At 42.0% G+C, this 11,481-nt stretch overlaps 1 protein-coding gene across 8 annotated transcripts; it reads left to right on the forward strand.

Moving 5' to 3' along the window:
- The first annotated feature begins 3,254 nt into the window (after positions 1-3,254).
- Positions 3,255-11,211, forward strand: LOC100840621 (zinc finger CCCH domain-containing protein 7). Of its 8 annotated transcripts, XR_002963460.1 has the most exons (11): positions 3,255-4,576; positions 4,940-4,999; positions 5,115-5,243; positions 7,676-7,726; positions 8,110-8,250; positions 8,333-8,875; positions 8,967-9,078; positions 9,174-9,272; positions 9,597-9,653; positions 10,156-10,263; positions 10,431-11,211. XR_002963460.1 is itself a non-coding variant. In XM_024459425.1 (7 exons), the coding sequence occupies exons 1-6, from the start codon at positions 3,437-3,439 to the stop codon at positions 8,867-8,869; spliced, it is 2,058 nt and encodes a 685-aa protein (XP_024315193.1). In that variant the 5' UTR covers positions 3,255-3,436; the 3' UTR covers positions 8,870-8,875; positions 10,156-11,211. The 8 variants fall into 8 exon arrangements, 1 of the variants encoding a protein (XP_024315193.1); XR_002963461.1 differs by having other exon boundaries at positions 9,174-10,263; positions 10,431-10,744; positions 10,848-11,211; XR_002963459.1 differs by having other exon boundaries at positions 9,174-9,743.
- Positions 11,212-11,481: the final 270 nt, after the last annotated feature.

An 11,481-nucleotide genomic window follows, 5' to 3' on the forward strand; every position in this document is an offset into this window, starting at 1 on the left:
TATACATAGGTGGCAAATTGTGGTGGCGATGATTATATTGAGGTGGTGGAGCCACCTCACTATACAACCCATAGCCACCCCTACCTTGGAATTTGGTAGCACTCTCTTCGATAGCCTTAGCCTTGTTACGGGTTTTGGCATCCGAATCTTCCTTAGTCAAATCCACCGCGCTTGGTGGCTTGGCATGGAAAGGCTCGGTAGAAGAAGAAGAGGCTTTGTTAGGTAGGTGCTCCCTAATCTTTTTGTCCACACTATCTAGAATAACTTATCCAAAAGCAATTTGATGAATTTAAAAGTTAGTGGAGCATTATCATCTATAACCTCGGTTTCTTGGGGTTTCATGGTGGGTTCCCCATCATCGCCGGCCATACTCTTAAGAGCGGCAAAAGCCCTAATTAAGTGACGAGGCTCTGATACCAATTGAAAGATCGGTATGGTCGACTAGAGGGGGGGGTGAATAGGAGACTAACAAATTTTAGCTTTTCTTTTTCTTTTCTTGAAAGATACAAACACTTAATCCTAGGTTTACTAGATTCTTTAAAGCGAATGCAACCCTAGAATGAAATGCAATAGCCGAAGCAACAATAGATAGCAAGAATGAAAAGGGTAAATGATACCACACGTGGAGACGAAGATTTCACCGGAGTTCCACCTATTGAGATCGGTGTACGTCTCCGTTTGGAGAAGTGCTCTACCACAAAGGTAGAGACGCCACGAAGGCTCATTCTATTCTCCAACTCACCACACCACAAAGGTGTGATGAGTTCTCACAACACCACAAAGGTGAGGTGAGTTCCACTAATGGCTTCCTTGAGGACGAACGCCGAACCCTTACAAACTTGACCGGAGCAAACTCCACAACTCAATTGGAGGCTTCCAATCCAAGCCCCGAGCTCCTCAGACACCAAGGGAGAGCTCGAGGTGACCGCTTCCGTCTAGAGTTCCCAACAACCCAAGAGAAACGAAATCCACAAAGAAAACAAGGGGAATCAACTTTTTGACTTGGTGAAATCCTAGAACAAGATCTTCTCCTCCAATCCTCAAAGAATCAAGAGTTATGAGTGGCTAGGAAGGGAGATCTTGGAGATTTAAGCTTGAGGTGTTCTTGAGGTGAGCAGTGGTGTTCTTGGCTGCTTGCTGGGTCAAATGGCTCGTTGGGGACGAAGGGGTATACAAGTGGGTTTTCAAAAATCGAGCCGTTAGGCACAGGTCGGGGTAGGCCGGAACTTCCGGCTGACCGGAAGTTCCGCATATTCCCCCGGGACTAACAGAGAGCACCCAGAGGTTCGAGCGGAAGTTCACCCGGAACTTCCTCCGCCTGGAAACCTGAGATGCCAGAACACATTCTGAAAAAGTTTTCTTCTCACACCTTTTTGGTTAGGCTTTTTAGTGGGCGCAATTTGGTGTAGATGTGTACGTGAAATTGATTCACCCGTTACCTTCCCTTGTGGATCCCCTCTTACTATACGGATGTCCTACGACTCAAATCAACCGAAAAAGCGCTAAACACCACTACGCTTCTTTCCTTTTTGAGGGTCCACAATTCATCTTGTGTCGAGTTCTTTATAAATCCTGAAATGCTTAGCACAAGATTAGATAACAAAACACGTTGTCATCACCACCAAAACCACTTAGGAGAAAAATGCCCTTTCAACAACATTTATAAAAAGGAGGGAGCATTCTATGTTATGCAAATAAACAGTCTAAACAAACAATTTTGTCTATTAAACAACAAACAAATGAGTTTGGGGATATTTTGAAGTTTGCACCATTATCATAGACATTAAGCTGCAATATACTCCAAAGATAGTTACACATTTTAGTGCTTATCAAAATACATTGTATGTGTGTGGGTTTGGTGGGGGGAAAAACCCTATACAACCCAACACAAAATGACCCACTGCTGCACCCATGATAGGACGGTTGGATTGAGAAACATCTTTGATGTGATGGTGGAGTTGTGGGTGCATGATTCAACCCACTAGAGTTCAAATTCTGGTGCTCACAATTATGCTGTAGGGGTTTTTCTTACAATTTTTCCATAAAAAAAGATAGGATCGTTGGACGCTAAAAAAATTCCTAACTCCTGCTGACTCGCACTGATCGCCAGATCCAACGATTCTGATATGGGATCCAGTGGTGCCCGCTCTCACTCTGCGTCGTATAAGATTTTTTTGCGGTTTAATCGGATGTGGAGTCAAGTTTTGTAACTTCGTTTCTTCTCTTTCTTAAACCTTTGTTTCTTGTTAAATATTTTTCTTCAAGAATGTTTGGAACTAATGAGACACCAATGCCAAATTCTTGGGAAAGACAAAATGCCTTATTGCTTTTTAAAGAAAATAAAACATGACAATGGCCAACATACACCAATGCCAAATTTTGAGGAAAAGAGAAATGTCTTGTGCCTTTCAAATGAAACAAAACATTAAAGCATTGTCAGGTTACCTGAAACCGGTTCTGTAAAATCAGTTTTTGAGATAGAAGAGAAAACTTCTTGCAAAAAAATGTGTCCACCTCCAACAGGTTCCTCAAAACTCATTCTCTAAATTTCTTTGCATATCCCACGGACGCATGGAGCCCACATGTAAGTGACTACAAAATATCCTTCAACCCAGCAGCATGCAAGCTTGCCGCTCCTGCACGCGCCTCTGCCGCCTCTGCTCCCGCTGGCCACCGTGTTGCTACTCCCTAGCTCGTCGATCCTGCCAGCAGGTCGACGGCAACGCAAACTTGTTGAAGTTTAGGGAAATGGGTGTTGGTTCTCTAGATTAATTTGGGGGTGAGGAAAGAAAATTTAGACGGTTTCCTAAAAAATCTAGGAATTGAGAACCATTACAGTGAACCTGCTAGAGATCTTGGTCAGGAGAGTTTTCGATTTTTCCGCTTGCAAACCCATATATACTCATCCGTTTCTTAAATTAGGATGTACATTGTTTCTTTTAATCGTGCCTTTGATTAAGAATTAGTCTATTAATATACTCCCTCTGCTACATATAGATTGGCACGGTAAATTTTATATCATTGCATTTGTACTCAAAAGCACTTGTTTATGATTATAATTTGTATCACATAAGTAAAACATCGATGCAGTAATCTCCGGTGAAAGGCTCGGTCAAAAAAGTCCTAAGAAACAGAGGGAGAGTACTTTATACTTCATTTTAGTCTTTTTGTTTTTCTTTCCCTTCAATTTTTTTTATCACGTGTTTCCTATATAATAATTCTATTCATATGCTCCAAAAGGCCTTCTAGGCTGTAGCGCGTGACATGTCCATCCAAGGCCCATACTTGCCTTATTTGCCGCCTCTGTCTTCTTCCATTGCCATGGGTGTTCCTCTCCTCATCGTACTCTCCCGTCGCCGCCGACGTGCTCCGACGGAGAGACGGAGCGCTGCTCAATACCATAAACCCTAACTTGGACCCAGCCACCACCTTTGCCATGGAGAATGCCCTCGCGCCGGCGGCGCCTGCTGACCCGCTCGCGGCCGGCTCCGCCGCCCCAACCACCCTTCTCCTCAGTCGCCGACGATCACATCTCGACAGCGCCTCCTACCGCACTCTCTCCCGACTCTTCTCCCACTTCCTCCACCTCAACCCTTCGCAGCATGCCGCACCGGCGCACCTGGGAATCGAGCCCGCCGCCGCAAACCCTATCGGCGATGCGTCCCCACAGGGGGCCTCGGCGGCGCCTAAAGATGCTGAGTTTGAGCAGGGGAAGGATATAGAAGAGCAGGTGGCTGCGGCAAGCACTTCCGGCGTCGAGACCCCGGCACATGTGGTAGTCGAGGCAGCCGCGGGGTACCCTATTGCCGACCTGGACATGGCCTCACAGGAATCCGCCGGGCATGAAGTCGCGGGGGTTGAGCTGGTAGAGGGTCTAGAAGATATGGTTGCTGAGGGAATCGCCTGCCGCAAGACCCCTGCGCTAGTTGAGGAGTTGGGTGGTGAAGCTGAACTAATGGGGACAGACGAGGTTTTGAGATCCATGGAGGCTTCCTTGGAGGGAGAGATTGAGGAATCAGCAGAATTAGCAGTGGCCAATGACGATGAACATCTTCTGCTTGATACGATGATGAGCAAATTGTCAGGGTTGATTGGTGATGCCAGTGGTGGCACAATGTCAATGCAGAACTGTGGGGTTTCCAGAGGTGAACCGCAGAATCATGGCAAGATAGCTGAGGGGGTGAAAGAATTCGTTTATGGAATTGAAGAAAGCACACCCGTAGGCAATTCAGATCATCAGTCAGTTGATGGTGGTGGGTTTGAGGAAGGAGAGATTGAGGGTGACATGCAGACTTTGGATGCAGATGAATCTGGTGATTCCGAGCTTGAAGCTGCAGATGATGAGAAGTTGGAAGAGGATTTTGCTACCAGAGGGTCAGGGGAGAATGAATCATCTGACCATGGCATACGATGTTTGAATTCGCTTTCAATGCTTGGAATTAAAGGAAGTGGTGATCTTGTACTAAACAAGGAAGGTGATATCAAGGCTGATGCACAAATGCATGTTCCCAGGGCACAAGCAGTCGGTTATGATGAAGTTGTGGAATGGAACGAGACACCATTGCATGATGCCGAGGTACTGAATATACCTCTTTTTATTAACCAATATTGGGTGTTAGATGTTTGATCACAACTTCACATGTTGCTTTGTCTTGTCTAGTTATATGTTTAGCTGAAAATTTAGCTAGTGAGATGCAAGTTCTCATTCGATGCCACATATTAACTAGGTAATTCAGCCCCAATCTTTTTTGAGCATATCATACATTGCTTGCTTAAAATTCCTAGCACTTTAAGAAGAGTAATGGAACTCACACCTACGTGCAGTAGTGTGCTCGTTTTTATTTGACTGCATACAGTCCAGTCAGTTCTTTTCTGTTCATATTTCTGGTTGACTACAGAAGTTCAGATATTAAGTATGTTCCATTACAATATTTTGCAGGCTCCCAGACCAGGAAAGAGAAAACGAATTTTCACAGAGGAAAGAAAGGCTAAGAAGACGGTATATCCTGGTCTCACTACAATTTGAGTCCAACACATACTTTTGTTTAACTGGGCATTCTATTTGTTTTCTCCTTCCAAGTACTAAATTTGGGTTGCAATGTTATTGATAATAGAAAAATAAACGAGTTAAGAGGGCACTGCAACGGGAAGCTGATGGGGTGAAAAGACTGAAGCTTGCACCAATTATAAAGCCAAAAGTAGTGCGGTATTGCCACTTCTACTTGCACGGGAAGTGCCAGCAGGTGAGCTTTTTTTGGCTGTCTAACTTATTTTCAGTTGAAACAAATGCCATAGTCATGTAATGCTGATTATCAATTACATTTTGTTGTCTTCTTTTAGACCAATAGTGTAGAGAAAGTATCTGGTGGGAACCAAATTACAGTTCTAATGGTTTTGAGAAGCTCTAATAAAAATATATCATGTTGGGAGGGTGAAGTTCTATGAACTGCAGCTGGTTAAATATTTTATTTTGCAGTGGGATGGGTCTCATTAGAATTTTCATTTAACCCATTCTGAAGATACAGTAAAAAAAAAAGTTCAATGGTAAGTTCCATCAATTGTTTTTAGGAGAAAACAAATGGTAGGGATGAAAACCATCAATTTGAAGTTTTGAACATGCCTCTTTGTTCATATAATTAACTTATCCTCCTTTCTTGATGCTCCTCCATACGGAAACAATACTCCCTAAGAATATAGGTCAAGCACAAAGTACTGTACATCATGTTTAACACATTACAAACAGAGCTTCCGACAATGAAGAAAATAAATAAATCAGCATACAACAACCTATAGTATATGACCATATTGGAGGGGGGTATTTTCTTTCCCATGAAAAGGCAAATGGGATGAGAACTTGAGAAGTATCTAAAAATCTACAAGACACTTGAAACAACACAACTTTATATTACTCAGAGAAGATGCACCCATGGATACAAAAGGTTACAAACCAATTATTTCCCACAAGAATCCTCGATTGAATACTATGTGGAGAAAAGGTTATAAACCATATTTCCCACAAGAATCCTCGATTGAATACTATGTGGAGAACTATCTAAAATCTCCAATTATTTCCCACAAGAATCCTCGATTGAGCCTAACCGTTTGAGCATGTAATGAACATATATTCTGGTCTGATTTTGATAACACGCCCACTTTCCTGTAGTTTCTTTTTATCTGTATTTAGTGTCCACTAAAATTCAGATATTCTACACTCCTTAGAGCAGTTACATTTTTAGCTAGTCTCTTTTTTTTTCTCATGCAACAGAATGGCAAATCCGTTCAGCCTGCTAAGGAAACATTCCATATAGACTAACAATTACTCAACCAAACTACTATTCTTTATTCATCCAGATCTTCCAAATGCTCCTGTTTATGTTAATATAGAAGTCTAGACCAAACAATTGTTTATGCATAATGTAAAAGAAGGGAAAGTTTGCTCTGTAAGTACCATTCGTACAATGGCTAAAGCATTCCTCGTTCACTATTATTGCAATACCGTTATCTGGAACTCATGATTTTTCATCTAATTGGATAAAACACCTCCATGGAAAGCATGTGTACTGTAAGCTTGTAACCATGCTGCTCTTGAGAGTGCATTCTTCAGAACTGCAAGCAATGGAGGTAAATAACCAAACGGACTACCTCGGGCTCAATTAAAAAATATTTAGTTCTTGGGACCTCATTACTTTCTTTCCAATCATTGTTGGGCGCCATTCCCTTGCCAACTGAACACAAACAGGCCTTGCAGAGAATTTGAAGACAAACAGCATAAAAGCTAGCGTCATGGTAGCTTACATTTCAAACAAACTATCCGTTGAGTTAGCTCCTCTTGTATGCATACCTTGTGGAGCCATCAGCAGAAATCAGTGAGACATTGACAGCAGAAGAAACAAACAGGAGAAACATAATGCCATGAGGCATGATACAACATACCTTGTTCGGGTGTTTCTTGAGGTGGCAAACCTTCCCGGGTGGTGGCCATCTGACTATTGATGTCTGCGAGCTCTGCATGAGTGTGCTCCATGGCCTCAAACCCCTTGATCAACTCCTGTTTCTCCTTGCACTGTAGCAGCTCGTACGCCTTCTCATCCACTGTCATGCCTCTTGACTCCACAGGGCCGTTGCCACTGGCTCATGTGATGGCAGCACTTACCCTAGGATGACGGCCAAGAGGATCAACGCCCACAGTGACAGGCAGGCTGATCCCCTTGCCCACATACTGTTGGTCACCAGAGCAGCGGGGTACGGAGGGATAAGAGGAGGGCTGCTTGGGGCAGACAAGGGATAAGCAGCTTGTGAAGAGCAATGGAGTAATTAAGAGATGATTAGTTCATCAGTTATTGAGGGGCAGTCTTACACGATAGGATGTAGAATTACAAAATCGAAAGGTTTTTGGATGGCTCAGGTTGAAAGTAACCCATACTACTCATGCTTTTTATATTGGTATTGATATATGTATTATTCTGTGAACTACATACATGGCTTGTATTTGTATAATACATTGTGATGCGCCTCAAATGATGTAAAGTTGAACTTCTTCATGTAAGCTATAAATTTTATCAGAAGACATGTTATTTTTGGTAAATTAACAAAGCTTCTGTACAAATACTGGATAACTAAATCATTTGTCAGTATTGACTTAAACAACCTAAGTCTCTTCCTTTTCTCTTTGCAGGGCAATGTTTGCAAGTTCTCCCATGATACTACACCTTTGACAAAATCTAAGGTATGTGCTTTATAAAAGTTCATCTTATGCCCACATAATAAATTACAGTGATAGTGTATGACCTTGTTTGTATGGCCACATCCATATTTTGTGCATACCTTAGAAACTCTCTTTGAAGAGCTATTGATTGAGAATTTGAACTTTTAAGTTTTGCAAGATGGGTTTTAATAGGTGTGCACACAATGGTGGGTGTTCAGTTGTTCACAGGATATGAATACATTATCATGTATATAATGCTGGAGTATAAAAGTTTATCCTAGTAGATCTTTGTCCAAGTATTAGGCAGCTAACTTCATTCTGTACTTTTCCTTGCTTTCCTTCTCTCTGTTTTGATATGTTGACATGTCTTGGTGCGCACTCATTTTTTTTCTCCAATTTTACAGCCCTGCACGCATTTTGCCCGTGGTTCTTGTTTGAAAGGAGATGATTGTCCTTATGATCATGAGTTGTCGAAGTACCCTTGCCACAATTTTCTGGGAAATGGAATGTGTTTGAGAGGTGATAAATGCAAATTTTCTCATGTGGTACGTGATTTACAAAATCATTTCCTGTTATTTACAAAATCATAGCCTTGTAAAATCTAAATTCCACTGCATTATTTATCAGGCACCAACTGCAGATGATTCTTCCACAAAAGATGCAAAGAAATCTGATGCGTCATTGGTGTCCGAAAAACTAACCAGCAAAGAGCAAAATAGTAGTCAGAAAATATCAACAGTGCATGATGGCGAACCTGTAGCTTCTGCGCCTACCAAACATTACTCCATCCTCAAAACCCTTGGCAGCATCTCAAAAAATGCTCAAAAAGCATCAGCTCATATGCCGAAGGGTGTACAGTTTCTTGCTTTCAGTAAAGGCAGATCAGATTCTAGCATTCTGCATCAGGATGCGCCGCCCCCCGGGAATTTTGTTGGACCACAGGCTGCAGAAGGGGATAAAAATGCCCAGCCCAATAGACACAGATCAGCTGCACGATCCAATGAGAACTCATCAAAAGAAGCTAGTTCACATCCAATTTCAGAGCAAAAGAAAACTAGTTTGTCTGCTGACTCTATTGCAGTGCTTGGATCAGTGAGCACTCAGCATGAAGTTTCAGAGGCTTCTAGGATTTTGCAGGAATTTTTGTTTGGTGCTGGCAATTAGAGGAAAGTATGAATATACACTCTGCCTTTCATACCTGTGGATTACACATATATTTTATGTGCGTTGGTAGTTCAATGCTAGTTTTTTTTTTCTGCAGCATACATGGATGTTGTTCAGTGATGAATTCATGCCATGCGAGTGTGCTATTTGTTTTGATAATTACTGTCCGGTTTCCTTGTTGTAGCTGCGTGTTGCAACTGCTATTTTTGGTAGGTCACGACCTTCCAGCTGATGTTTTTAGTTTTTAGTACCAAAGTTCACAAACTTATTTTTCAGAACTTGACTAAGAGTCACTCATTTGTAGCATTGGATATAAGCTGACTGGTGTGATGGATGCCTTCATGAATCAGCCACTGTTGACGTATGATTCTTAACACGTCGGATGTTGCTCCGAGTTAATAGAGTATGTCGATCTTAAAATGTTTTCATGTCATAGTTGATATGTTAGTGATAATCAGTGGGACCAAATTGTTCCTTCATTTTCTTGCTAATTTCCAGTTCATATTGTTCGTACTTGATACCCTTCATAATATGATGAATAACACTCTCTTTGGTAAGATTATATCCAAAGGGAGTAAGATTATCTTATGTTCTGTACTTATTGATCAGTACCTCTCTACTAGTTAATGCAATTTAAATTTACATGACATGGTAATGCCACTGATATAGGTTTTAGTTCTTTCTCTGAAAGCACACAGATCACTTTGTATTGGGTCCTTTTTTTCAGGTGCCTGGCTTGACTGATGTTTTCACAGTGAAGTTAAAATGATTTCTATTTTTTCGGGTGTGTGGCCAACAGTCCTTTTGTATTAACCGGGGTTTTCACCCAGTTCTAGAAAGTTGTTTTTATTTATTGTTACAAAAGTGTGAGATGGTAAGTAATATGTGAGATAAGTCAACTAGAACTATTGTTACAAATGCCTGACTGCTTGCTTTCCACGTCAACATGATCTTTGAGACTGGTTCAATAGGGAGTATTAGCTTTCTACTCCATATGTAATGAATTCTGGCAAGTGGCAACTTAAATCTGAGACTGTTGTGCTACTACAACCTACAATAGAAAGCTAACATCAAGATTCTATCTGGTTCCTTCTCAGACAAAGTATATTAGTTGCATTCATCCCAGATTTTTGTCTGGCGTAACATTAATCTGCAGATAGTCACAGCCCTGCAGAAATATTGAACCAAATCTTGTCAATAATTCCTCTGCCCGTTTATTGATTGATAAATTTATCTGCAGCTTTGGGATGGAATCTAATGTGGTTTTTTGTTTTGGTGTCATGGAGGAGTTACTGTACATCGGTTCACAAGGCAAAGCACTGGAGACTTGATGTGTCATTATTCAGTTCCTAACAAGGGCTGCTTTTTTAGGCACCTCTTGTCAGATTGATTCAGTACGTACACATTTTTCTTTCTGTTGGGCTGTCTATTGAAAGATGCTTCCCCAAGGACGTGCACCGTGCACTAGACGATTTGTAGCTGCTTTGTTATCAATATCATTTATCTGCTGTGCTTATCAGAAGTAGATATCTATCATCCTTTTTCCCCCATCTGCTTTCAGGGCCTCAAGATTCTCCAGGCAAAGAGAGCTTTAATTAGCTGCCCCATGATAATAATGGCAGCCAGATTGCAGGCTTAGTCTCTTATCAGTAATGATTCTGGGGACATGCGAGGCAGAACCATGGGTCCTTTGCTGGAAGACTGGTTTTAGCCCTGGTACATTGGATGGTTTGAACTTTGCATGCCTGCATGCGGTGCGGTGCCCGGCTGGATCTCACATCTCTTGGTTCAGAGCTGCTTGTGAACCTAATCTTGGAGTCTGGAGACCTGTGGGACACAAGGGCAGGCAGAATCAAAGGTGTCGCCAGGTCCCAGGTATGAGCTGGACAGTGTATAATTGTTGTTGCTCCATCTCAAGCTAAGCTTCCCCTGACCCTGACCTGCTGTCGAAATCTCGCTGGTGTCGCATCAAATTCAGAATTACGTTTCACATGATCACTGGGAGGGCTCACATGTGGCGTTTTTATCGCCCCTCTAGATTTGCCATACGAAGCAGACATGGGTGACCGCGACTGTGTATCTCACTACAGCACAGTCAGGGGTTTACTTTCTTCCTGTGATGATGACGATCATGTCCTCTTTCGTTGTTGATGTTGTACGTGTTGCCGTGTCATGGGAATTGGGAACTGGATAAGTTACTTCACGTGTCAACCTCTCGGTTTCATTTCACCCTGAGGAACTGAAGGGTACCTATTTTGTCGCTTTCTTTTTGATGTTATTGATTCTGTACTGGAGAAATGAGATCTATATTAAGTCTGCCTTGACGGCAATTTTCCTCACAATATTACCCTTTAGCCTATGTTCGTTTCAACCCATTCCCCACCAATCCAGGCGGAATAGCAAGGATTGAGAGAAATTTTAATTCATTTTCCCCTCAATCTCTCACAATCCCCAGTAAGCCAGACGGATTTGATGTGAAACAAAACAATACTTTAAGTGCTGTGGAGCAAGGAGAAACGGCAAAATATGTAGTCCCTGTTAGTACAGCACCCATTGAAAAAGGAAAAGCGAAAACAATGTACGTAAGGGAAACAAAGAAAGAAGAACGAGTA

This window comes from Brachypodium distachyon, chromosome 2, assembly GCF_000005505.3.
Source record: "Brachypodium distachyon strain Bd21 chromosome 2, Brachypodium_distachyon_v3.0, whole genome shotgun sequence".
Classification (NCBI taxonomy): Eukaryota; Viridiplantae; Streptophyta; class Magnoliopsida; order Poales; family Poaceae; genus Brachypodium; species Brachypodium distachyon.